A 25,541-nucleotide genomic window follows, 5' to 3' on the forward strand; every position below is an offset into this window, starting at 1 on the left:
GCAGCCGTGTGGGACACTGGGGACGCCGGGCCTCAGGCTGGGGGGAGCACAGCTATAGGGGCCAGTAAGTGGGGCTATAGGGCCCGGGACAGGAGCACTATAGGGGCCGAGGAGGCAGGGCTATAGGTGCCGGGGAGGCGGGGCTATAGGGGCCGGGCAGCCGGGCTATAGGGCCCGGGACAGGAGCACTATAGGGGCCGGGGAGGCAGGGCTATAGGGGCTGGGGAGGCGGGGCTATAGGGGCTGGGGAGGCGGGGCTATAGGGGCCAGACAGCTGGGCTATAGGGGCCGGGACAAGAGCACTATAGGCGCCGGGGAGGCGGGGCTATAGGGGCCGGGGAGGCGGGGCTATAGGCGCCGGGGAGGCGGGGCTATAGGCGCCGGGGAGGCGGGGCTATAGGGGCCGGGCAGCCGGGCTATAGGGGCCGCAGAGGCACGGCGGGGCGTGGTTCCACGGGGAGGGGGCGTGTCCCCGCCGCGGCCCCGCCCCCGGGTGGGCGTGCCCCGCCGCGGCCCCGCCCCGCGCGCCCCTCCCCGCGGCGACCACGTGGCGCATGCGCGCTGCGGCCCCTTAAACGTGCCCAAGGAGTCCCGGCCGCCTGCGCCGGCCCAAGCGAGCCGACGGCGCGGGATCCCTCCGCGGCGGCAGGGGGCGGAGCCCGCGGACTACTTCGCCGCGCTGCCCCTCCGCGGCGGCGCCTGCCGGCGGCGGAGGGACACGACGTGGGGCCGCCGCACTCCCGCCCTCGCGCACGCACGCCGGCACGCACGGCGGCACGCAGGCGCGGCGCGTGCGTGCGCGTGCGCGCGCGGGGGGGGGGCGGGGAAGAGAAAGGAGGAGGGCACTCAAGATGGCGGCGGCTGCCAGGCCGGGGGGACCGGGCAGGCCTCGGGCTTGAGCCGCGGCCGGGCGGCGGCGGGGGCGGCGGCGGCGGGTCGCGGCGCGGCGCGGCGGGGCGGGGCGGGGCGGCGGCTCGGGGCTCGGGGCGGGCGGGCCCCCGCGGCGGGGCCGCCATGGCCCCCTGAGGCGCGGCGCGGGCGGCGGGACCCCCCCGAGGCGCCGCGGGGGATGGCGGCGGCGGGCGAGCAGCAGCAGCGCGCGGCGGGCGGCTGGGCCGAGTGGGGCGCCGCGCCCGGGCCGGCGGTAGCGGCGGCGGCGGCGCCGGGGGAGGCCCCGCTGCGGGCCACCCCCCCGCGGCCCGCGGGCGAGGAGGCGCCGGGCGAGGAGGCGGCCCCCCCGGCGGAGGAGCGGGGCGCCGCGGCGCCGCGGCCCGGCAAGGCCGGCGGGGAGGCGCGGGCCAAGGCGGCGGCGGCGGCGGGCGGCGGCGGCGGGCGGCCGGCGGGCGAGGAGCGGAGCCCCCGCAAGGCCTGGGGCGGCCGCGCGGGCTGCGGCGGCGGGGAGCCGGCCGCCCCCGGCGCCGAGGAGCGGGCGGCGCGGCGGCCGGGCAGGGGCGGGGGGGAGCCGGCGGCGCGGGGCGCGGCGGCCGCGGAGCCGCGGCCCGAGTGGGCCGGGCCCTGGCTGGCGGCGGGCGGCGATGCGGAGCCCCCCGAGGACTTTCTGCCGCCGCCCGAGTGCCCCGTGTTCGAGCCCAGCTGGGCCGAGTTCAGCGACCCCCTGGGCTACATCGCCAAGATCCGGCCCATCGCCGAGAAGAGCGGCATCTGCAAGATCCGGCCCCCGGCCGTGAGTAGGGGCCGCCGGGGGGGCGGGGGGCCGCGCCGGGGGGGCAAATACCCACCGCGACGCGCGCGCGCGGCCCCCGGGCAGCGGGTAAATACCCACCGCGACGCGGGGACGATAACTTGCTCAAGGGCCGCTGAGCGGGTAAATACCCACCGCGATGTGGGGAAATACCCGCTTACGGGCCGCTGAGCGGGTAGATACCCACTGTGTCGCGGGGGCAATACCTGCTTACGGGCCGCTGAGCGGGTAAATACCCACCGCAACACGGGGGCACCCGCTCGTGGGCCACTGAGCGGGCGAATACGCACTGGGTCGCGGAGGGCAAAACCTGCTTACGGGACTGTAAGCGGGTAAATACCTGCTGTGTGGGGGGCAAGACCTGCTTGCAGGGCTATAAGCGGGTAAATACCCGCTGTGTCGTGTGGGGTGATACCCGCTTACGGGCCGGCGAGCGGGTAAATACCCAGCACAGCAGCAGGGCCCACCCTCGCTTACAGGCTGGCGAGCAGGTAAATACCCTCCGCATCACGGGGGGCAGCACCCGCTTACGGGCCCGCACGTGGGTAAATACCCGCTGTACCGTGTGGGGTAATACCTGTTTACGGGCCCGCACGTGGGTAAATTCCCACCGCAACATGGGAGCAAAGCCCCTTTACAGACCCGTAAGCGGGTAAATACTGCTGGGGGGGGCAGCACCCGCTCACAGGCCCCTGGGCAGGTAAATACCCGCTGCATCGTGGCGGCGATACCTGCTTACCGGCCTGCGAGCGGGTAAATACCCACCGTAACGCGGGGGCGATACCTGCTCACAGGCCACTGAGCGGGTAAATACCCGCCGGGGCGGGGGCAGCGTCCTCTTGGGTGGGGGCTTGTGACCACCGACCCCCCCCCCAGCGGGTGTGACACCCCTGGGGCACCCGTGAACCGCCGCCGGTTTGGGGGTGTAAACACCCCCCGGGGGTGGGCGAACACCCACCATGCCGCAGGGGGGGGAAGTGCCTCTGGGGGTAAATACCCGCGGGTTGGGGGGGGGTAAATCGCGGCGGGGGGGGGGTAAATCACGGCGGGGGGGGCCGTGCGCCGGCGGTGCTCGCGCGCCGGAAGCGCCCGCCGGGGCCTGGTAAACACGGCCGTGGGGCCGGGCCGGGGGGGGCCGTGGGGCCGGGCTGGGGGGGGCAGGCCTGGCCGCATCCGGGGGGGCCTCAGCGCTGGCGGGGGGGGCTCAGGGCGCGCGCCCCCCCCGGCCCCGCGCGGCCGCGCGACGGCGGCGGTGACACGGCCAATATGGCTGCCAGCGCCGGGCCTTTGTCTGGCGGGCGGCGGGGGGAGCCGGCGGCGCGGGGGGGTCGCGCCCCCCTGCCCAGTGTGGGCCGCCTGCCGCGGGGGGGGGCGGCCCGGCGGGGGCCCCTTTGTCCCGCGCGCCCCCCTGCGGCGCCGGGGGGGCCGGAGCCGCCGGGCTTCCGGGGAGGGGAGGGGAGGGGAGGGGAGGGAGGGCCGCGCTGGCGTCACCGCGCCCCCCCCCCCCCCCACGGCGCTCACCCCCCCCCGTCGTCCCCCCAGGACTGGCAGCCCCCCTTCGCCGTGGAGGTGGATAACTTCAGGTTCACGCCGCGCATCCAGCGGCTCAACGAGCTGGAGGTGAGGGGCGCGGGGGGGCCGGGGGGGGGGGTGGCCCCGCATGCCCCCCCCCCGTGGCTCAGCCGCCCCCGCCCCCCCCTCCCCCCCCCCACAGGCGCAGACCCGGGTGAAGCTCAACTACCTGGACCAGATCGCCAAGTTCTGGGAGATCCAGGGCTCCTCGCTGAAGATCCCCAACGTGGAGCGGCGCATCCTCGACCTCTACAGCCTCAGCAAGGTGCGGCCGGGGGTCCGTGTGGGTGTCCGGGGGTCCGGCCGGGGGTCTGTCCGGGGGTCTGCGCGTCCATCCAGGGGTCCATGCGTCTGTCTGGCGGTCCGTCCCGGTGGCCGTGCATCTGTCCGGGTGTCCGGGCGTCCGTCTGGGCTCCAGGGGTCCGTCCGGGTGTCCGTGTGTCTGTCCGTGTGTCTGTGCATCCGGCCGGGTGTCCGGAGGTCTGGCTGGCTGTCCGTCCGGGGGTCCGTCCAGGTGTCCGTGTGTCTGTCCGGGTGTCCATCTGGGGGTCTGTCCGAGTGTCCGTGCGTGTGTCCGGGTGTCCGTGCGTCCGTCCGGGTGTCCATCCGGGTGTCCATGCATCCGTCCGGGGGTCCATCCGGGGGTCCGTCCGGGTGTCCGGGTGTCCGTCCGGGGGTCCATCCGAGTGTCTGTGCATGTGTCCGGGTGTCTGTGCGTCCGTGCGTGTGTCCGGGGGTCCGTCCGAGTGTCTGTGCATGTGTCCGGGTGTCCATGCATCCGTCCGGGTGTCCATCCGGGGGTCCGGGTGTCCATCCGAGTGTCTGTGCATGTGTCCGGGTGTCCATGCATCCGTCCGGGGGTCTGTCCAGGTGTCCGTGCGTGTGTCCGGGTGTCCGTCCGGGTGTCCGTGCATGTGTCCGTGCGTGTGTCCGGGTGTCTGGAGGTCCGTCCGGGTGCCCACCCATCCGTCCGGGTGTCTGTGCGTCCGTCCGGGTGTCTGGAGGTCCGTCCGGGTGCCTGCCCATCCGTCCGTCCATGCGTCCATCCGTGCGTCCGTCCGTGCGTCCGTCCGTGCGCCCCGCGGGCCGCTCACCCCCCCCCCGCCCCGCACCCCCCGCGCAGGTGGTGATGGAGGAGGGGGGCTACGAGGCCATCTGCAAGGACCGGCGGTGGGCGCGGGTGGCCCAGCGCCTCGCCTACCCCTCGGGCAAGAACATCGGCTCGCTGCTGCGCGCCCACTACGAGCGCATCATCTACCCCTACGAGATGTACCAGTCCGGCGCCAACCTGGTGGTGAGGGGGGGCCCGGGGGGGCCGGGGGGGGGGGCCGCCCCGCCGCCGCCGCCGCCTGACGGCCCCCCGCCCCCAGCAGTGCCACGCGCGGCCCTTCGAGAGCGAGGAGAAGGACAAGGAGTACAAGCCCCACAGCATCCCGCTGCGCCAGTCCGTGCAGCCCTCCAAGTTCAACAGCTACGGACGCCGGGCCAAGCGCCTGCAGCAGGAGGTGAGCCCCCGCCCCACGGCCCCCCCCCCCGCCCCACGGCGCCCGCCCCACGGCCCTGACCCCCCCCCCCCCCCCGCAGCCGGAGCCCACGGAGGAGGACATCGAGAAGAACCCCGAGCTGAAGAAGCTGCAGATCTACGGCGCCGGCCCCAAGATGCTGGGCCTGGGGCTGGTGGCCAAGGACAAGACGCTGCGGAAGAAGGGTGAGCGCCGGGGCGGGGCGGGGGGGGGCCGGCCGCGTTGGGGGGCACCGCTGAGCCTCCCCCCCCCAGACAAGGAGGGCCCCGAGTGCCCCCCCACGGTGGTGGTGAAGGAGGAGCCGGCGGGGCCCGAGGCCAAGGCGGAGCCGGCGTCGCCGCGCGCCTACCCGGAGGCCAAGGAGGAGCTGCGGCACAGCCCCGAGCCCTGCACCAAGATGACCATGCGCCTGCGCCGCAGCCACAGCAACAGCCAGTTCGTAAGTGCCCCCGCGCCGCGCCGGGGTTGGGGGGCTGCGCCGTGGGGCGGCCCCCCCTGAGCCCCTCCGCCCCCCAGATCGACTCCTACGTGTGCCGCATCTGCTCGCGGGGCGACGAGGACGACAAGCTGCTGCTGTGCGACGGCTGCGACGACAACTACCACATCTTCTGCCTGCTGCCGCCGCTGCCCGAGATCCCCAAGGGCATCTGGCGCTGCCCCAAATGCGTCATGGCGGTGAGCGGGGGGGCCGGGGGGCGGGGGGGCGGCGCCGTGGGGCGCCCCACGCTCACCCCGCCGCCCCGCAGGAGTGCAAGCGCCCGCCGGAGGCCTTCGGCTTCGAGCAGGCCACGCGCGAGTACACGCTGCAGAGCTTCGGCGAGATGGCAGACTCCTTCAAGGCCGACTACTTCAACATGCCCGTCCACGTGAGTGCCGCGGGGCGCCGTGGGGCGCCGTGGGGCCGCCCCCGCCTCGCCTCACCCCCCGCCCGGCCCCCCCGCAGATGGTGCCCACGGAGCTGGTGGAGAAGGAGTTCTGGCGCCTGGTGAACAGCATCGAGGAGGACGTGACGGTGGAGTACGGGGCCGACATCCACTCCAAGGAGTTCGGCAGCGGCTTCCCCATCAGCGACGGCAAGCGGAAGCTGTCGCCGGAGGAGGAGGTGAGCGGCGCGGCCCGGCCCCCCCCCCGCCGCAGCCCCCCCCCGCGGCCCCCGCCCTGACGCCGTCCCCCCCCCCAGGAGTACGCCGGCAGCGGCTGGAACCTCAACGTGATGCCGGTGCTGAAGCAGTCGGTGCTGTGCCACATCAACGCCGACATCTCGGGCATGAAGGTGCCCTGGCTCTACGTGGGCATGGTGTTCTCCGCCTTCTGCTGGCACATCGAGGACCACTGGAGCTACTCCATCAACTACCTCCACTGGTGGGGCCCGGGGGGGGCCGGGGGGGCCGGGCCCTCAGGTGCTATGGGGTGGGAAGGGGGGATTTCGGGGTCCCCTGACCGTGTCCCCCCTGGGGGCGAGCCCAACACGTGGTGTGGGGCAGGATATGGGGGGTTTATCGCCCCCCCGACCGTGTCCCCCCCAGGGGCGAGCCCAAGACGTGGTGTGGGGCAGGATATGGGGGGTTCAGGCCCCCCCGACCGTGTCCCCCCCAGGGGCGAGCCCAAGACGTGGTGTGGGGCGGGATGGGGGGTTTATCGCCCCCCCGACCGTGTCCCCCCCAGGGGCGAGCCCAAGACGTGGTACGGGGCGGGATATGGGGAGTTCAGGCCCCCCCTGACCGTGTCCCCCCCGGGGGCGAGCCCAAGACGTGGTGTGGGGCAGGATATGGGGGGTTTGGGCCCCCCCGACCGTGTCCCCCCCAGGGGCGAGCCCAAGACGTGGTGTGGGGCGGGATATGGGGGGTTCAGGCTCCCCCCGACCGTGTCCCCCCCGGGGGCGAGCCCAAGACATGGTGTGGGGCAGGGTATGGGGGGTTCAGGCTCCCCCCGACCGTGTCCCCCCCCCAGGGGCGAGCCCAAGACGTGGTGTGGGGCAGGGTGGGGGGTTTATCGCCCCCCCGACCGTGTCCCCCCCAGGGGCGAGCCCAAGACGTGGTGTGGGGCGGGATATGGGGGGTTTATCGCCCCCCCGACCGTGTCCCCCCCAGGGGCGAGCCCAAGACGTGGTGTGGGGCGGGATGGGGGGTTTATCGCCCCCCCGACCGTGTCCCCCCCAGGGGCGAGCCCAAGACGTGGTGTGGGGCAGGGTGGGGGGTTTATCGCCCCCCCGACCGTGTCCCCCCCAGGGGCGAGCCCAAGACGTGGTGTGGGGCGGGATGGGGGGTTTATGGCCCCCCCAACCGTGTCCCCCCCAGGGGCGAGCCCAAGACGTGGTGTGGGGCGGGATGGGGGGTTTATGGCCCCCCCGACCGTGTTCCCCCCAGGGGCGAGCCCAAGACGTGGTGTGGGGCGGGATGGGGGGTTTATTGCCCCCCCCGACCGTGTGCCCCCCCCCCCCAGGGGCGAGCCCAAGACGTGGTACGGCGTGCCGTCCTTCGCGGCGGAGCACCTGGAGGAGGTGATGAAGAAGCTGACGCCGGAGCTGTTCGAGAGCCAGCCCGACCTGCTGCACCAGCTCGTCACCCTCATGAACCCCAACACCCTCATGGCGCACGGCGTCCCCGTGAGTGCCGCCCCCCCGCCCCCCCGCCGCCCCCCCGCCGCCCCTCACCCCCGCCCCCCCCCCCAGGTCGTGCGGACCAACCAGTGCGCCGGCGAGTTCGTCATCACCTTCCCCCGCGCCTACCACAGCGGCTTCAACCAGGGCTACAACTTCGCCGAGGCCGTCAACTTCTGCACCGCCGACTGGGTGAGCGGGGCGGGGGGGCCGCGGGGCGGGGGGGCCGCGGGGGGGGCGCGGGGCGGCGCTGAGCCCTGTGCCCCGCTCCGTAGCTGCCGGCCGGCCGGCAGTGCATCGAGCACTACCGGCGCCTGCGCCGCTACTGCGTCTTCTCGCACGAGGAGCTCATCTGCAAGATGGCGGCCTGCCCCGAGAAGCTGGACCTCAACCTGGCCGCGGCGGTGCACAAGGAGATGTTCGTGCTGGTGCAGGAGGAGCGCAAGCTGCGCAAGGCGCTGCTGGAGAAGGTGCGGCCGCCCCGGGGCGGGGGGGCGGGGTTCGGGGCCCCCCCGCGGGCGCTGACGGCCCCCCCCCGCCCCACACAGGGCATCACGGAGGCGGAGCGGGAGGCCTTCGAGCTGCTGCCCGACGACGAGCGGCAGTGCGACAAGTGCAAGACGACGTGCTTCCTCTCGGCGCTGGCCTGCTACGACTGCCCCCAGTGCCTCGTCTGCCTCTACCACATGGACGACCTCTGCAAGTGCCCCCGCAGCAAGCAGTACCTCAGGTGGGGGCCGCCGCCCGCCCGGGGGGGGCCCTGTGGCCCCCTGTGCCCCTGGGGGGGATCGGGGCGCGGTCGGGGGGTCCTGGCGGCCCCCCTGTTGCCTTGGGGGTTCACAGACACAACCCTGGGGCTGCTGGTAGCCCCGACATGTCGGTGGGGGGGTCGTGGCAAGGCCCGGGGGGGTCTCGGCAGCCCCGACATGTCTGTGGGGGGGTCGTGGCAGGGCCCAGGGGGGTCTTGGCAGCCCCAACATGCCTGTGGGGGGGTCGTGGCAGGGCCTGGGGGCTCCCAGAAGCCCCCCTGTGCCTGGGGAGGGTCCTGGCATGGTCTGGGGGGGGTCTTGGCAGCCCCCCTGTGCCCATGGGGCGTCGTGGACGCAGCCCCGGGGGTCCCGGCAGCCCCGCGCCCCCCCCCACGCCGCCGTGCCCCCCCCCCCAGGTACCGCTACACGCTGGACGAGCTGCCGGCCATGCTGCACAAGCTGAAGGTGCGGGCCGAGTCCTTCGACACCTGGGCCAACAAGGTCCGCATCGCCCTGGAGGTGGAGGACGGCCGCAAGCGCAGTGAGTGGGGCGGCCGGGGGGGGGGGTGGGGGGACGCCGGCAGCCCCCCCTGACGCTCCCCCCCCCCCCCCCCAGCGCTGGAGGAGCTGCGGGCGCTGGAGTCGGAGGCGCGGGAGCGCAAGTTCCCCGAGAACGAGCTGCTGCACCGGCTCAAGGGCTGCCTGGGCCAGGCCGAGCGCTGCGTCTCCGAGGCCCTGGGGCTCATCAGCTCCCAGGAGACCGGGTGAGCGGCCCCCCCGCGCGCCCCCCCCCCCCCGGCCGCCCCCCGGGACCGGGCTGACGGCCGCTGTGCGGGCGCAGGGTGCCGGCGGCCTCGCTGACGGCGGAGGAGCTGCGCGCCTTCCTGGAGCAGATGAACCAGCTGCCCTGCGTCATGCACCAGATCGGGGAGGTGCAGGTGAGCCGGGGCGCGGGGGGGCCGTGGGCAACCCCCCCCCGCCCCCCCGGGCCCGCTGACGCCTCGCCCGGCCCCAGGGGCTGCTGGAGCGCGTGGAGGCCTTCCAGGCGGAGGCGCGGGCGGCGCTGGAGGCGGCGGCCCCCTCCGCGGCGCTGCGGGCCCTGCGGGAGCGCGGCGCCCGCCTGGGCGTGGAGGTGCCCGAGGGCCGGCGGCTGGAGCGGCAGCTGGCGCAGGCGGCCTGGCTGGAGGAGGTGACGGCCACGCTGCGCTCGCCGCGGGCCCGCGTGCCGCTGCCCGCCATGCGGGGGCTCATCCAGGCCGGGCGCACCGTGGCCCCCGGCCCCGCCGTCGACGTGGCCACGGCCGAGCTGCAGGAGCTGCTCACCATCGCCCAGCGCTGGGAGGAGAAGGCCCAGATGTGCCTGGAGGCCAGGTGAGCGCCCGGGGCGGGGGGGAGGCCGGCGGCGGCCCCCCCGCGCCCTCACGGCCCCGCCGCGCCCGCAGGCAGAAGCACCCGCCGGCCACGCTGGCCGCCATCATCAAGGAGGCGGAGAACATCCCGGCGCTGCTGCCCAACATCCAGGCGCTCAAGGAGGCTCTGGCCAAGGCCCGGGCCTGGATCGCCGACGTCGAGGAGATCCAGGTGGGCGGGGGGGCCGCGGGGCGGGCGGCCGGGGGGGGGTGGGCCGCGGGGGGCTCAGCCGCACCGTCCCCCCCCAGAACGGCGACCACTACCCGTGCCTGGACGACCTGGAGGGGCTGGTGGCCGTGGGCCGGGACCTGCCGGTGCGGCTGGAGGAGCTGCGGCAGCTGGAGGTGCAGGTGGGCGCGGCCCACTCGTGGCGCGACAAGGCCTCCCGCACCTTCCTCAAGAAGAACTCCTGCTACACGCTGCTGGAGGTGGGTGCCGGCGCTGGGGGGGGGGCCGGGGGGGCGGCCGCGGCCCCCGCCGACGCGCCCTGCGCCCGCAGGTGCTGTGCCCCTGCGCCGACGCCGGCTCCGACAGCAGCAAGCGGCTCAAGTGGCGCCGGGAGCCCGAGCAGGAGCCGGGGCTCTTCAAGCTGGACACGGAGAGCCTGGGGCTGTCGGCGCAGGACCTGCGGGACCCGGGCGCCGTGGTGAGCCGGGGCGGGGGGGGGACGGCGGGGCGGGGCGGGGCGGGGGGCACGGCGGGGCCCACGCTCACCCCCCCCCGCTCACCCCCCCCCCCCGCGCTCCCCCCCGCAGATCGTGGCGTTCAAGGAGGGGGAGCAGAAGGAGAAGGAGGGGATGCTGCGGCTGCGGCACGCCAACGCGCAGAAGGCCTCGCCGCCGGCCCCGGGCCCCGGGCCGCCCTCGTGCGTGTGCGGGCAGCCGCCGGCGCCCGGCATGCTGCAGTGCCAGCTCTGCCGCGACTGGTTCCACGGCGCCTGCGTGGCCTGGCCCCGCCTGGGCGCCCAGAAGCCCTCGCCGGCCTGGTGGGAGTGGGACGCCAAGTTCCTGTGCCCGCTGTGCCAGCGGTCGCGGCGGCCGCGCCTGGAGACCATCCTGGCGCTGCTGGTGGCCCTGCAGAAGCTGCCGGTGCGGCTGCCCGAGGGCGAGGCCCTGCAGTGCCTCACCGAGCGGGCCATCACCTGGCAGGACCGCGCGCGGCGGCTGCTGGCCTCGCCCGAGGTGGCCGGGCCCCTGGAGCGCCTGGCCGCCCTGCGGCACCGCCTGCACGGCGACGGCGCCGGCGCCCTGCGCGAGAGCAGCCGCAACGAGCAGCCCAAGGTGCGGCCGGGGGGGCGGCCGGGGGGGCGGCGGCGGCGGGGGGGGGGGGGGGGCGGCGTCCCACGGTCCTCGGCCTCCCCTCACCCCCGGCCTCGCTCCCCAGGTCTCCGTGGAGAACGGCGATGCCCCCAGCCCTGAGAAGAACGGGCCCCTGCCCTCAGGTGGGGACGGCGGCGCTCGGGGCGGGGGGGGCCCTGCGCACCCGCTGTGGGTCCCGTGTGGGTCTGTGTGTGGGGCTCGCGGGTCCTGTGCGACTCCCGTGTGCTCCTGGGAGGCACCTGGGGGTCCCCCCGGAGCCCCCCTGTGGGGGGTGGGGAGGGCCCTATAGATCCTGCGGGAGGGTGGGGGGGAGCCTGTGGGGCCTGTGGGCATGTGGGGAGGGCTCTGCAGATCCTGTGTGAGCCCCACGGATCCTGCGTGGCCATGGGGAGGGCCCCACAGATCCTGCCTGGGCCCCACAGATCCTGCGTGGCCGTGGGGAGGGCCCCATAGATCTTACGTGGGCCCCACAGATCCTGCATGGCCATGGGGAGGGCCCCACAGATCCTGCCTGGGCCCCACAGATCCTGCGTGGCCGTGGGGAGGGCCCCATAGATCCTGCGTGGGCCCCACAGATCCTGCGTGGCCGTGGGGAGGGCCCCATAGATCCTGCGTGGGCCCCACAGATCCTGCCTGGGCCCCATAGATCCTGCGTGGCCGTGGGGAGGGCCCCATAGATCCTACGTGGGCCCCACAGATCCTGCGTGGCCATGGGGAGGGCCCCACAGATCCTGTGTGGGCCCCATAGATCCTGCGTGGCCATGGGGAGGGCCCCACAGATCCTATGTGGGCCCCATAGATCCTACGTGGCCGTGGGGAGGGCCCCATAGATCCTGCGTGGGCCCCATAGATCCTACGTGGCCATGGGGAGGGCCCCACAGATCCTGCGTGGGCCCCATAGATCCTACGTGGCCGTGGGGAGGGCCCCACAGACCTCGTGTGAGCCCCACGGGTCCCCCCTGGCCATGGGGAGGGCTCTGTGTATCCCATGGGAGGGCCCCATAGATCCTGCGTGAGCCCCATGGGTCCTACGTGAGTAGGGGGAGGCCCTGGGGGTCCCGCGCAGCCGTGGGGGGGCCCCGCGCCCCCGTCCCCCCCGTTCCCCCTGCCGCGGCTGCAGGGCCCCGTGCTGGAGCTGGGGAGGCCCCGGGGGTCCGGCGTGGCCGCGGGGGGGTCCCACGGGTGTGGCGTGGCCGCGGGGGGGCCCCGCTGACCCCCCGCTCCCCCCCCGCAGAGCTGGAGGCGCTGAGCGCGGCGCTGCCGCGGCTGCAGGGCCCGGTGCTGGAGCTGGGGAGGCCCCGGGGGTCCGGCGTGGCCGCGGGGGGGTCCCGTGGGTCCCACGGGTGCGGCGTGGCCGTGGGGGGGCCCCGCTGACCCCCCGCTCCCCCCCCGCAGAGCTGGAGGCGCTGAGCGCGGCGCTGCCGCGGCTGCAGGGCCCGGTGCTGGAGCTGGCCGAGGGCGCCCGGCGGCCGCTGGAGGAGCTGATGATGGAGGGCGACCTGCTGGAGGTGACGCTCGACGAGGCCCAGAGCATCTGGCGCCTGCTGCAGGCCGCCCGGCCGCCCCCCCTCGCCCTCTTCCGCCTCCTCCTCGAGGTGAGGCCCCCCCGGGCCCCCGCCCCTGAGCTCCCCCCTTGGCCCCGAAACCACCCCCAAACCTTCCTCCCTGCCCCTCTTCACCCCCGGAGCCCCCCTCCTGCCTGCTCCGCGGGGTGGGGACCCCAAACTGCCTCCGCGGGGCGAGAAACCGCCCCGGGGGGCCCAAATCCCCCCCCCCCACCCCTGACGGTGTCCCCCCCCCCCCCCCCCCCCCGCAGCTGGAGCAGGCGGAGCGGCGGGGCGCCCGGGCGCGGGGCCGCGAGCGGGACCCCGAGCGCCGCCGGAAGCGCCGCGCCGAGCGGGGCGACCTCCCGCCCCTGGCCAAGGAGGAGCTGGAGCCAAAGAGGAGCCGGGGCGCCGAGGGGGGGGCCGCCCGCGCCAGCCCCCCGCCGGGCCCCCACGCCCCGGGGGTGAGTGGGGCGCGGGCCGCGGGCGCCCTGGGGTGACGGGGGCCCGGCGGTGGCGGGGGGGGGTGGCCGGGTGACGCCCGGCCCCCCCCACCCCCCCGGGCGCCGCCGCCCCCCCTGAGCGCTGCCGCCCCCCCCCAGGACTCGTGACGCGGAGCCCCCAGCTCGGACGGACGCGACGCCGGCGGGGGGACGCCCCCCGCCCCCGGGTCGGGGCCCCTCCCGGCCCCGCCGCCCCCCGCCCCCCCCGGCGATGTAATTATTTGCGTTGGTTTCTTTTGTACCGCGGGGCCGGGGGGGCCCGGGCGCCCCCAGCGCGGCCCCCCCGCCCACCCGCTCGCCGGGGTTTTTATAGGGGGACGAGGGCGGGGGGCTGGATGGGGGGCCCGCGCCCCCCCGTGCCGACACTAACTGTCTCGGGCTCTTTGTAGTGGGGCGGGGCCGGGGCCGGGGGGGGCCCTTATTTTATTGTATTATGATTTTTTTTATTATTATTAAACTTTGGAGGCTAACGGGGGGGGTCTGTGTCGCACGGCGGGGGGGGGCGCCCCACGTGGGGCTGTCCCTGCGCTGCGCATGCGCCGCGGGGGGCGGGGCCCCGGGCCGGCCGGCTTCCCCATTGGCCGCCGCCTCCGCCAATGGGGGCGCGGCGCGTGCCGGGGGCAGGTGGCGGCGGCGGCGGCGCGCGAGGCGGTGACCGTTGGCGCTCGGGCCGCCATGAGGCTCCGTGAGGTAAAGAGCGAGCGGGGACTCCTCCGGCGGCGATTCCTGAGGTAAAACGTGAGGTTTTCTCCCCTTTGGCAGCCTGCCTTGAGGTGAAAAGCGAGCAGGGACCCCCCCAGCGTCATCCCCTGTGGTAAAAACTTAGGTTTTCACCCCCCAGTGGGCTCCACTGAGGTAAAAAGTGAGGTTCTTCCCCTCGCAGTAGCCTTCCCTGAGGTAAAAAGTGAGGTTTTCTTCCCCGGCAGTCTCCTCTGAGGTAAAAAATGAGGTTTCTTTCCCTGTGGCTGCCTCCCCTGAGGTAAAAGGTGAGGTTTCCCCCCACTGGCAGCGTCCCCTGAGGTAAAAAGTGAACTTTCCCCCCCCTTAGTGGCCTCCCCTGAGGTAAAAAGTGAGATTTCTTCCCCTGCAGCTGCCTCCTTTGTGGTAAAAAGTGAGGTTTTTCCCTGTTGGTGACATCTGCTGAGGTAGAAAGTGAGGTCTGCCCCCCCCCCCATAGTCTCCCCTGAGGTAAAGGCTGAGGTTCCCCCCCCGCCCCGAGGTTCCCCTACTGCAGTGCCCCCCCTCCCCCCCGCGGGCCCCAGCGACTCCTCGGTAGCACGTCCTGGTGACAGCAGGGCTTTATTGGGGCGGGGGGGCGGTGGGGGGCTAGGGCCCGCCGACGCAGGCCATCTCGTCGGCCAGCTCGTCCTCGGCCGGCAGCCGCAGCGGCTCCTCGTCGCTGTAGACGGGGCCGGCGGGGGCCGGCGAGGCGCGGCGGCGCGTCAGCAGGTCGGCGGCGGCGCTCTCCATCTCGTCCATGGTCATGTCGCAGGCGTCGGCGATCTCCCGCTTGGCCACGGCCACGAACTTGGGGTCCCGCGCGAAGAGCCCCAGCCCCTCCGAGATGAGCACCTGCGGGGGGGGCCAGGGTGGGCTGGCACCCGTGCCGCCGCCGCGGGGAGGGGGCCGGCGGGGATGGAGGCGCCCCAGGTCACTCACCGCCTCGACGAGGCTGTCGGCGGAGCCGCGGGCGAGCGCGTCCCGAGGGCCGCAGGGCCGCAGGCGGAGGGGCCCGGGGGGGCCGCGGTCCCCCACGAACCAGCGCGAGAGCGGGGGGAGGCTCCCGCCGGCCCCCGGCGGCCCCCCCTCCACCAGGATCAGGGGCGCGTAGAGCAGGTGGCCCCGGGCGGGCGCCGCCGCCCAGGCGTGCGAGGAGCCGCCCAGGCGCCAGGTCTCGGAGCTGCCGTAGCCCTGCGAGGCGGCCGTGAGCGGGGCGCCCGGGGGGAGGCCCTCGCCAAGGGGGGCGGGGGGGGGCGCGGGGGCCTCCCCGGCGGTACCTGGGGCCGGGCGGGGCCGGGCGGCCCCGAGGGGTTGTAGGTGCCGGGGATGGGCTCGTCCTCGCAGCTGCCCTGGCGCCGCAGGCACTGGATGGCGAAGGAGGGCTTCCGGCCTGGCGCCCCCGGTCAGGCTGCTGGCCCCGCCCCCGCCCCGCAGGCCCCGCCCCCGGCGCGGCAGGGCTGTGGGGGAGCCCTGCTGGCTCCCTGGCCACGCCTCCTCCCCATAAGCCCCACCCCCAAGCACCTGGGCCTGCCCCAGGCTCTCTGCCCCCTCCCCGGCCATGCCACCTCCCTGCAAGCCCCGCCCCTGGCTCCCTGGCCACGCCCCCTCCCCATAAGCTCCACCCCCCTAGGTACTTGGCCCTGGCCACGTCCCCTCCCTATAAGCCCCACCCCTTGGGCCCTGGCCCCGCCCCTGGCTCCCCACCCCCCCGAGGCCCCGCCCCTACCTGTGGGCGTGGGGGGCAGGAGGCGGCGCCGCTTGAGCTGCTGCCCCTCGAGGGCCCCGTTGAGGAGGGCGAAGTGCCGGGGGGGAGGGGCAGCGACCCTGCCCGCGGCTCCGCCCCCACCCAGCCAGCGGGGGAGGGGGCAGAGCCGGCCCCGAACAGCCTGGGGGGCGGGGACAGGGGGCGTGAGGGGCGGGGTCCCACATGGGGCCCACTGCTGTGGGGCGCCCCACGGGTCACCCGGTCCCCCGGCTGCGCGCGCAGCCCCGGCGGTGCCGGCCCCAGCTCACCTGTGCCGTCCGGCCGGGCCCCCCGCGTCGTCCTCGTGGCTGCCGTCCCCCGGCTCCTCCCCGTCCTCGGGGGGTCCCGGCTCCTCCAGCCCCCCGCCGGGGCCAGGGCCGGGGCCCCCGTCCGAGCGCCGCCTGCACACGGGGCCGTCAGGGACCCCGGCGTCCGGGTGCCCCCGCTTCACCCCGGGGACCCCGGCGTCCGGGTGCCCCCTTCGCCCCAGGGACCCCGGCGCCCCGCGGTACCTGCTGCCGTGGGGGTGCGTGGGCACGTGGGAGGGGGGCGCAGGCTCCTCCCCCTCCGTGGGGACGGGGCTGGCCGACGCCGGGGGCTCCCCCCGGAGCGGGGGGCTGGGGGCGGAGCCGTACAGGGTCTCGGGGGCCTGCAGGAGAAGGGGCGGGGTTATTGCTGGGCGGGTGCGAGGTGGGCGGAGCCTCCTCTGCGGGGGGCGGGGCTCACCGCGTAGGTCAGCTGCTCCTCAGCCGGCTCCGGGGCGCCGTCGCCCTCCAGGTCGCAGCTCAGCGCCCGGCGCATCTCGGGGCCCAGCGCCTGCAGGGTCTGCAGCCCGGCCTGGGGGCAGGGGCGGGGGCGGGGGGGCGGTTATGCGGCAGCCCCCCCCACCGGGGGGGTCCCGGGGCGGGCCCGGCCCACCTGGAGGGCGCGCTCGTTGCTGGGGCCGGCGCTGGGGCCCAGCATGCCCCGCTCCTTGCGCCGCCGGAACTTGCGGAAGTAGTCCTGGATCAGGAAGGTGGCGTAGAACTTGCCCACGGTGACCTCCTCCTCTGGGGAGCGCAGCGTCAGCGGGGGGCCGCGGGGGGACACGGGGGGGGCCGCGGGGCGCCGGGGACGGCGGCGCTCACCCTCCGGGGGCGGGATGACCTCGTCCAGCAGCTTGGGCTTCGTCCTCTTCCAGATCTTCTTGACCACGGCGCGCAGCTCCTTGTTGGCCACGTCCAGGTTCCCTGGGGCGAGCGGCTCGCTCAGGGAACCCGGCCCCGGCCGCGAGCCCCCCGGCCCCGGGGCCCAGGCGCTCGGGCGCCGCCCAACCTTCCGTCTTGATCTTGAGGGAGGTGCGGACCAGGGCGAAGAGGGTGGCGTTGAAGGTCACCGTCCCGTCCGAGTTGAGCGGCATGTTCATGGCCACCAGGCGCTGGCGGGACAGCGGGGTGTGGGGCGCGGGCCCAGGCGTCCGGGCGCCCCCCCCCCCCCCCGAGCGGGGTCCTGCTGACCTTGCAGGCCACGCGGTGGGGGCAGAGCTTCCCGAAGCCGAGCGGGGGCTGGATCCGGCGCAGCAGCGTCACCACGTCCAGGTGTTTGATGCGGCCCCTGCGGGGGTGGGAGGTGGAGCGTGAGGCCGCCCCGGACGCCTGGGCCCCCTGGGCGGCAGGCGGGGGGCGGGGGTGGGGGGTCAGACCTGGCGGCGGGGTCGTACTCGGACCAGACGCGCTTGAACTCGTCGAGGTGGTGGGGGCCGAGGATGGACCAGTCCCGCGTGAGGTAGTCGAAGTTGTCCATGATGACGGCCACAAAGAGGTTGATGATCTGCGGGCGGCAGCGCCCGTCGCTGTCTGTGTTGCTGGGGGCCGTTGCTAGGGGCAGGGGCTGTTGCTATGTGTGTTGCTAGGGTCGTTGCTAGGGGGCAGGGGCTATTGCTATGTGTGTTACTGGGGGCCGTTGCTGGGGGCAGCGGCTGTCGCTATGTGTGTTAGTGGGGGCCGTTGCTGGGGGCAGTAGCGGTTGCTATGTGTGTTGCTGGGGGTCGTTGCTAGGGGCAGGGGCTGTTGCTATGTGTGTTGCTAGGGTCGTTGCTAGGGGCAGGGGCTGTTGCTATGTGTGTTAGTGGGGGCCGTTGCTGGGGGCAGTAGCGGTTGCTATGAGTGTTGCTGGGGGTCGTTGCTAGGAGCAGGGGCTGTTGCTATGTGTGTTGCTAGGGTCGTTGCTAGGGGGCAGGGGCTGTTGCTATGCCGGTTGCCTGGGCCGTTGCTAGGGCTGGGTGCTGCTTCTGCGGCTCTGCAGGGAGGCAAAGGGCCCACGGGGCTGGTGCTGGGGGGCCCGGGGCGCTGCGGGGGGGCCGGGGGGCCATGGGGGGCGGCGGGCCATGGCCGGGGGCCGGGGGGGCTCACCAGGAAGGCGCAGAGCATGAAGAAGCTGATGAAGTAGACGATGGCGAAGTTGCTGCCGCAGGTGAACTCCTCGCCGGGGCCGGCGTCCGACTCGGGGTCGCAGCGCTTGCCCGGCAGGCTGGCCAGCATGATCTCCTGCCAGGCCTCCCCCGTGGCGCACCTGGGCCACGCGCACCCTGTGCGGCCCCGCGCGCCCCCGCCCCCCCCGCCGCCGCCGGACGCCCTGTGGAGAGCCCGGGGCACCCACGGGATCCGCAGGGACCCCACAGGGACCCTGTGTCCCCAAGAGGGGCCCGTCGGGGACCCATCGGCCCCAGAGGGACCCTGTAGGCAGCCCTCGGCCCCCCGGGCGCCGGCGGGGATCCATCAACCCCACAGCGACCCTATAGGGAGCCCTCGGCCCCCCGGGGGCCTGTGGGGGATCCATCAACCCCGCGGGGACCCTATAGGGAGCCCTCGGCCCCCCGGGGGCCCGTTGGGGCCCCATGGACCCCGCGGGGACCCTATAGGGAGCCCTCGGCCCCCCGGGGGCCCGTTGGGGCCCCATGGACCCCGCGGGGACCCTGTAGGCAGCCCTCGGCCCCCCGGGCGCCGGCGGGGAGCCCCCACCTGAAGAGCAGCAGCACGGCCTGGGGGAAGGTCTGGAAGTTGTTGTTGCGGTTGATCTGGGTCCCGTCCTGCAGCGCCACCTTCCCGAAGGTCTGCGGGGAGCCGGGCGCTGGGGGGGCCGGGGCGCGCGGCCCCCCCGCCTCTCCCCCCCCCCCCAGCCCCGCGGGCTGCTCCCCGCACGGGGCCGTGCGGGGCGGCTCACCTGCATGCCGATGACCGCGTAGATGAAGAAGATCATGGCGATGAGCAGGGCGACGTAGGGCAGGGCCTGGCGCAGCGGGCAGCGCGGTCAGCCGGGGGGCTCGGGGCCCCCGCGGCACCCGGGGGAGCTGGCGACGGCCCCCCCCCCGCGCCCCCCCCGCGGCACCTGGAAGGACTTGACGAAGGTCCAGAGCAGCGTGCGGATGCCCTCGCCCTTGGACAGCAGCTTCACCAGCCGCATCACCCGGAAGAGCCGGAAGAAGGTGATGGAGATGCGGGAGCTGTCCTCCGAGCTCTGGGGCGGCCGGGGGTCAGGCCGCGTCCTCCAGCCGTGGGGCCGCGATTGGCGGGGACGCCGGACCCCCGGGGACCCCCGTACCTCGCCAACGTGACCCCCGTTCTGGTGCGCACAGGCAGCCGCGCGGACAGACGGACGCACAGGCGGGACGGGCGACGGATGGCCGCACGGAGAGGCGAGATGGACGGACGCACAGGCGGGACGGGCGACGGATGGCCGCACGGAGAGGCGAGATGGACGGACGGACGCACAGGCGGGACGGGCGACGGATGGCCGCGCGGAGAGGCGAGATGGACAGACGGACGCACGGAGAGGCGAGATGGACGGACGCACAGGCGGGACGGGCGACGGATGGCCGCACGGAGAGGCGAGATGAACAGACGGACGCACAGGCGGGACGGGCGATGGATGGCCGCACGGAGAGGCGAGATGGACGGACGGACGCACAGGCGGGACGGGCGACGGATGGCCGCGCGGAGAGGCGAGATGGACAGACGGACGCACGGAGAGGCGAGATGGACGGACGCACAGGCGGGACGGGCGACGGATGGCCGCACGGAGAGGCGAGATGAACAGACGGACGCACAGGCGGGACGGGCGATGGATGGCCGCACGGAGAGGCGAGATGGACGGACGGACGCACAGGCGGGACGGGCGACGGATGGCCGCGCGGAGAGGCGAGATGGACGGACGGACGCACGGAGAGGCGAGATGGACAGACGGACAGATGCACAGGACACAAGGACCGGGTGCCCTGCGCCCGGGGGGGGGGTGGGGGGGTGGGGGGGGAAACGCGACTCACGTTGACCTCGGTGACGGCGATGTCGACGACGCTGCCCACCACGATGAGGGCGTCGAACGTGTTCCAGGCGTCGCAGAAGTAGTGCTGGGGCACCAGGGCGTCAGCGGGGCGGGGGGCACCTCCGCGGGGGGGGGGGACCTTGCACAGCCCCCGTGCGACGCTCCTGCCCCCCCCAACGAGGCCCTGGTGGGCGCCTACCCTGGGCTTGAAGGCGATGATCTTGAGCACCATCTCCACGGTGAAGAGCCCCGTGAACACCATGTTGAGCAGGTCCATGACGTAGTTGAACGGCTTCGACTGCTCGTAGTGCTGGGGGGGGGCACGGGCTCAGCTAGCCCCAGACCCCCCCAGGCATCCCCAAACTGCCCCCCCGGGGGCCCCCAAGTGCCCTCCACATGTCCCCTCGCTGCCCCCCAAGCCCACCGCCAGCCCTGAGAGCCCCTGCCTGTCCCTCCCCCTCCCCCGATGCCCCCCCGCACCCACCTGCACGGCCAGCGCGATGGTGTTGAGCAGGATGAGGACGAACATGATGTACTCGAAGGCGGTGGAGTTGACCATGGCCCACACGCGGTACTGCGTGCGGTTCTTGGGGATGTAGCGCCGCAGCGGCTGCGCCTTCAGCGCGTACTCGACGCACTGCCGCTGCGGGAGGGAGGCGGCGGCGGGGGGGGGCTCGCAGGGGGGGCGCCGCGCACCCGGCACCGCCACTGCCACCGCCACGGCCGGGCCTGCGCCCGTACCTGGTTCTTGTCCAGCTCGCAGTTCTTGTACTCGCTCTCGCCCTGGGCGCGGAAGGTGATGATGACGAAGCCCACGAAGATGTTCATCATGAAGAACGCGATGACGATGATGTAGACGATGAAGAAGATGGAGATCTCGACCCGGTAGTTGTAGATGGGCCCCTGGTCCTCTGCGTTGGCATCGATGGCCTTGTACAGCAGCCTGCGCACCGGGGGGGGGGAACTGCTATAGGAGCCAGCCTTAAAAATACAGATAGGGAGCCTTAAACCTGCTCTAGAGCAGCCTTGAAATGCGGCCACCGGGGAAGTCTGGTGGGGGGGGGTGGGCGGGGCGCGAAGCTGCTCTGTGGGGTCTTGACGCTGCATTTGGGATCCCTTGAAATCAGAACGGGGCAGCCGTGAAACTGCAGTTGGGAAACCTGTGCAGCTGCCACAGAAGGGCCCAGAAACTGCAATGGGGGGGGGGGGGGGGGCCTTGAAACTGCTACGGAAAGGCCCAGAACCTGGGGGGGGGCCTTGAAACTGTTACAGAAGGGCCCAAAACCTGGGGGGGGGGGGCCTTGAAACTGTTACAGAAGGGCCCAGAAACTGCAATGGGGGGGGGGGGCCTTGAAACTGCTACAGAAGGGCCCAAAACCTGGGGGGGGGGGCCTTGAAACTGTTACAGAAGGGCCCAGAACCTGGGGGAGGGCCTTGAAACTGTTACAGAAGGGCCCAAAACCTGGGGGGGGGCCTTGAAACTGTTACAGAAGGGCCTAGAACCTGCAAAGCGGGGGGGGGGGGGGGGGGGCTTCAAACTGCTATGGAAAGGCCTGGGGGGGGGGGGGGTCCTTGAAACTGTTACGGAAAGGCCCGGAACCTGCAAGGGGGGGGGGGGCGCTTGAAACTGCTATGGAAAGGCCTGGAAAAGGGGGGGGGGGGCCTTGAAACTGCTATGGAAAGGTTGGGGGTGCCTTGAAACTGCTACAGAAGGGCCTGGAACCTGCTATGGGGGGGCCTTGAAACTGCTACGGAAAGGCCTGGAAAAGGGGGGGGGGGGCTTGAAACTGCTATGGAAAGGCCTGGAAAAGGGGGGGGGCCTTGAAACTGCTGTGGGGAGCCTTGAAACTGCTACGGAAAGGCCTGGAACCTGCTATTGGGGGGGGGGGGCTTGAAACTGCAACAGAAGAGCCCGGGGGGGGGGGGGGCTTGAAACTGTTACGGAAAGGTTGGGGGGGGAGCCTTGAAACTGCTACGGAAGGGCCTGGAACCTGTTACTGGGGGGGGGGGGGGCCTTGAAACTACAAGGCTGTGTCTTGACACTGATGTGGGGAATCCTTGAAACTGGGGGGGGGGGGGGGGTGGGCTGAAACTAGTTGGGACCCTCTTGAAACTGCTACGTGGGGGCTCAAAACTGCTATGGGGGGGGGCCTTAAGACTGCTAGAGAAGGGCCTAGAACCTGCAAAGCGGGGGGGGCCTTGAAACTGCTATGGGGAGCCTAGAAACTTGGGGGAGGGGCCTTGAAACTGCTACGGAAAGATCTGGAACCTGCAATGGGGGGGGGCTTGCAAATGCTATGGGGAGCCTTGAAACTGCTACGGAAGGGCCCAGAAACTGCCGGGGGGGTGGGGTCTTGAAACTGCTGTGGAAAGGCCTGGAAAGGGGGGGGGGGGGGTCCTTGAAACTGCTGTGGGGGAGCCTCGAAACTGCTACAGAAAGGCGGGGGGGGCGTTGAAACTGCTACGGAAATGCCTGGAAATGGGGAGGGGGCCTTGAAGCTGCTATGGGGAGCCTTGAAACTGCTACAGAAGAGCCTGGAAGGGGGGAGCCTTGAAACTGCTAGAGAAGGGCCTTGAACCTGCAAAGCCAGTGGGGGGCCTTGAAACTGCTATGGGGAGCCTTGAAACTGCTATGGAAAGGCCTGGAAATGGGGGGGTCCTTGAAACTGCTATGGAAAGGTTGGGGGGAGCCTTGAAACTGCTATGGAAAGGCCCGGATCCTGCTATGGGGGGGGGGGGGCTTGAAACTGCAACAGAAGAGCCTGGGGTGGGGGGGGGGGCTTGAAACTGCTATGGAAAGGCCTGGAAAAGGGGGGGGCCTTGAAACTGCTACGGAAAGGCCTGCAACCTGCAATGGGGGGGGGCCTTGAAACTGCTACGGAAAGATCTGGAACCTGCAATGGGGGGGGGCCTTGAAACTGCTACGGAAAGGCCTGGAACCTGCAATGGGGGGGGGCCTTGAAACTGCTACGGAAAGGCCTGCAACCTGCAATGGGGGGGGGCCTTGAAACTGCTACGGAAAGATCTGGAACCTGCAATGGGGGGGGGGCCTTGAAACTGCTACGGAAAGATCTGGAACCTGCAATGGGGGGGGGCCTTGAAACTGCTACGGAAAGGCCTGGAACCTGCAATGGGGGGGGCCTTGAAACTGCTACGGAAAGATCTGGAACCTGCAATGGGGGGGGGGCCTTGAAACTGCTACGGAAAGATCTGGAACCTGCAATGGGGGGGGGCCTTGAAACTGCTACGGAAAGATCTGGAACCTGCAATGGGGGGGGCCTTGAAACTGCTACGGAAAGGCCTGGAACCTGCAATGGGGGGGGGCCTTGAAACTGCTACGGAAAGATCTGGAACCTGCAATGGGGGGGGGGGCCTTGAAACTGCTACGGAAAGATCTGGAACCTGCAATGGGGGGGGGGCCTTGAAACTGCTACGGAAAGATCTGGAACCTGCAATGGGGGGGGCCTTGAAACTGCTACGGAAAGATCTGGAACCTGCAATGGGGGGGGGCCTTGAAACTGCTACGGAAAGATCTGGAACCTGCAATGGGGGGGGGGCCTTGAAACTGCTACGGAAAGATCTGGAACCTGCAATTGGGGGGGGGCTTGCAAATGCTATGGAGAGCCTTGAAACTGCTACGGAAGGGCCCAGAACCTGCTATGGGGGTGGGGGGCCTTGAAACTGCTATGGAAACGGTGGGGGGGCCTTGAAACTGCTACAGAAGGGCCCAGAACCTGCTATTGGGGGGGGGGGCCTTGAAACTGCTATGGAAAGGCCTGGAAAAGGGGGGGGGCCTTGAAACTGCTACGGAAAGGCCTGGAACCTGCTATGGGGAGCCTTGAAACTGCTACAGAAAGATCTGGAACCTGCTGGGGGGGGCCTTGAAACTGCTACGGAAGGGCCTGGAACCTGCTATTGGGGGGGGGGGCCTTGAAACTACAAGGCTGTGTCTTGACCCTGATGTGGGGAATCCTTGAAACTGGTGGTGGGGGGTGGGGGGGGGGTGGGCTGAAACTAGTTGGGACCCTCTTGAAACTGCTACGTGGGGGCTCAAAACTGCTATGGGGGGGGGCCTTAAGACTGCTAGAGAAGGGCCTAGAACCTGCAAAGCTGGGAGGGGCCTTGAAACTGCTATGGGGAGCCTTGAAACTTGGGGGAGGGGCCTTGAAACTGCTACGGAAAGATCTGGAACCTGCAATGGGGGGGGGGCTTGAAACTGCTACGGAAAGATCTGGAACCTGCAATGGGGGGGGGGGGGCTTGCAAATGCTATGGGGAGCCTTGAAACTGCTACGGAAGGGCCTAGAACCTGCAAAGCCGGGGGGGGGGGGGCGCGTTGAAACTGCTACGGAAATGCCTGGAAATGGGGAGGGGGCCTTGAAGCTGCTATGGGGAGCCTTGAAACTGCTACGGAAGAGCCTGGAAGGGGGGAGCCTTGAAACTGCTAGAGAAGGGCCTTGAACCTGCAAAGCCAGTGGGGGGCCTTGAAACTGCTATGGGGAGCCTTGAAACTGCTATGGAAAGGTTGGGGGGAGCCTTGAAACTGCTATGGAAGGGCCTGGAACCTGTTATTGGGGGGGGGGGGCCCTTGAAACTACAGGGCAGTGTCTTGACACTGATGTGGGGAATCCTTGAAACTGGGGGGGGGGGGGGGGGGCCTGAAACTAGTTGGGACCCTCTTGAAACTGCTACGTGGGGGCTCAAAACATCTATGGGGGGGTCCTTAAGACTGCTAGAGAAGGGCCAAGAACCTGCAAAGCTGGGAGGGGCCTTGAAACTGCTATGGGGAGCCTTGAAACTTGGGGGAGGGGCCTTGAAACTGCTACGGAAAGATCTGGAACCTGCAATGGGGGGGGGGGGCTTGCAAATGCTATGGGGAGCCTTGAAACTGCTACGGAAGGGCCCAGAAACTGCCGGGGGGGGGTGGGGTCTTGAAACTGCTGTGGAAAGGCCTGGAAAGGGGGGGGGTGTCCTTGAAACTGCTGTGGGGGAGCCTCGAAACTGCTACAGAAAGGCGGGGGGGGGGCGTTGAAACTGCTACGGAAATGCCTGGAAATGGGGAGGGGGCCTTGAAACTGCTATGGGGAGCCTTGAAACTGCTACAGAAGAGCCTGGAAGGGGGGAGCCTTGAAACTGCTACAGAAGAGCCTGGAAGGGGGGAGCCTTGAAACTGCTAGAGAAGGGCCTTGAACCTGCAAAGCCAGTGGGGGGCCTTGAAACTGCTATGGGGAGCCTTAAAACTGCTATGGAAAGGCCTGGAAATGGGGGGGTCCTTGAAACTGCTATGGAAAGGTTGGGGGGAGCCTTGAAACTGCTATGGAAAGGTTGGGGGGAGCCTTGAAACTGCTATGGAAAGGCCTGGATCCTGCTATGGGGGGGGGGGGCTTGAAACTGCAACAGAAGAGCCCGGGGTGGGGGGGGGCTTGAAACTGCTATGGAAAGGCCTGGAAAAGGGGGGGGCCTTGAAACTGCTACGGAAAGGCCTGGAACCTGCAATGGGGGGGGGCCTTGAAACTGCTACGGAAAGATCTGGAACCTGCAATGGGGGGGGCCTTGAAACTGCTACGGAAAGATCTGGAACCTGCAATGGGGGGGGGCCTTGAAACTGCTACGGAAAGATCTGGAACCTGCAATGGGGGGGGGGCCTTGAAACTGCTACGGAAAGATCTGGAACCTGCAATTGGGGGGGGGCTAGCAAATGCTATGGAGAGCCTTGAAACTGCTACGGAAGGGCCCAGAACCTGCTATGGGGGTGGGGGCCTTGAAACTGCTATGGAAACGGTGGGGGGGCCTTGAAACTGCTACAGAAGGGCCCAGAACCTGCTATTGGGGGGGGGGCCTTGAAACTGCTATGGAAA

The 25,541-nt window shown here is 71.7% G+C and overlaps 2 protein-coding genes across 3 annotated transcripts in view; one reads left to right on the plus strand and one right to left on the minus strand.

Annotated features, from left to right (window-relative positions):
• Positions 1-984: 984 nt before the first annotated feature.
• Positions 985-13,391, plus strand: KDM5C (lysine demethylase 5C). 2 transcript variants are annotated; one of them, XM_064503436.1, is made up of 27 exons: positions 985-1,684; positions 3,245-3,322; positions 3,417-3,539; positions 4,398-4,568; positions 4,645-4,779; positions 4,859-4,982; positions 5,052-5,236; positions 5,314-5,472; positions 5,544-5,663; positions 5,741-5,899; positions 5,978-6,159; positions 7,240-7,402; positions 7,469-7,588; positions 7,672-7,866; positions 7,945-8,126; positions 8,562-8,686; positions 8,762-8,909; positions 8,987-9,083; positions 9,161-9,516; positions 9,588-9,726; positions 9,804-9,983; positions 10,055-10,201; positions 10,311-10,835; positions 10,939-10,996; positions 12,270-12,469; positions 12,691-12,882; positions 13,021-13,391. In XM_064503436.1, the coding sequence occupies exons 1-27, from the start codon at positions 1,070-1,072 to the stop codon at positions 13,027-13,029; spliced, it is 4,887 nt and encodes a 1,628-aa protein (XP_064359506.1). In that variant the 5' UTR covers positions 985-1,069; the 3' UTR covers positions 13,030-13,391. The 2 variants fall into 2 exon arrangements, with proteins under 2 accessions (XP_064359506.1, XP_064359507.1); XM_064503437.1 differs by having other exon boundaries at positions 4,648-4,779.
• An 813-nt stretch (positions 13,392-14,204) lies between these two features.
• The window catches only part of LOC135325405 (voltage-dependent L-type calcium channel subunit alpha-1F-like), a 29,502-nt gene continuing 18,165 nt past the window's right edge, over positions 14,205-25,541 (minus strand). Inside the window, 22 exon segments of the mRNA XM_064503421.1 lie at positions 14,205-14,493; positions 14,581-14,832; positions 14,919-15,031; positions 15,368-15,454; positions 15,457-15,527; positions 15,655-15,786; positions 15,898-16,034; positions 16,112-16,222; positions 16,304-16,434; positions 16,513-16,614; positions 16,700-16,802; positions 16,882-16,978; positions 17,067-17,194; positions 17,776-17,935; positions 18,385-18,476; positions 18,587-18,652; positions 18,752-18,880; positions 18,965-18,985; positions 19,686-19,769; positions 19,884-19,994; positions 20,169-20,327; positions 20,426-20,627. Of these exon segments, the coding sequence (XP_064359491.1) occupies positions 14,248-14,493; positions 14,581-14,832; positions 14,919-15,031; positions 15,368-15,454; positions 15,457-15,527; positions 15,655-15,786; positions 15,898-16,034; positions 16,112-16,222; positions 16,304-16,434; positions 16,513-16,614; positions 16,700-16,802; positions 16,882-16,978; positions 17,067-17,194; positions 17,776-17,935; positions 18,385-18,476; positions 18,587-18,652; positions 18,752-18,880; positions 18,965-18,985; positions 19,686-19,769; positions 19,884-19,994; positions 20,169-20,327; positions 20,426-20,627 (2,734 nt within the window). The 3' untranslated portion in view covers positions 14,205-14,247.

This window comes from Dromaius novaehollandiae, chromosome 37, assembly GCF_036370855.1.
Source record: "Dromaius novaehollandiae isolate bDroNov1 chromosome 37, bDroNov1.hap1, whole genome shotgun sequence".
NCBI lineage: Eukaryota > Metazoa > Chordata > Aves > Casuariiformes > Dromaiidae > Dromaius > Dromaius novaehollandiae.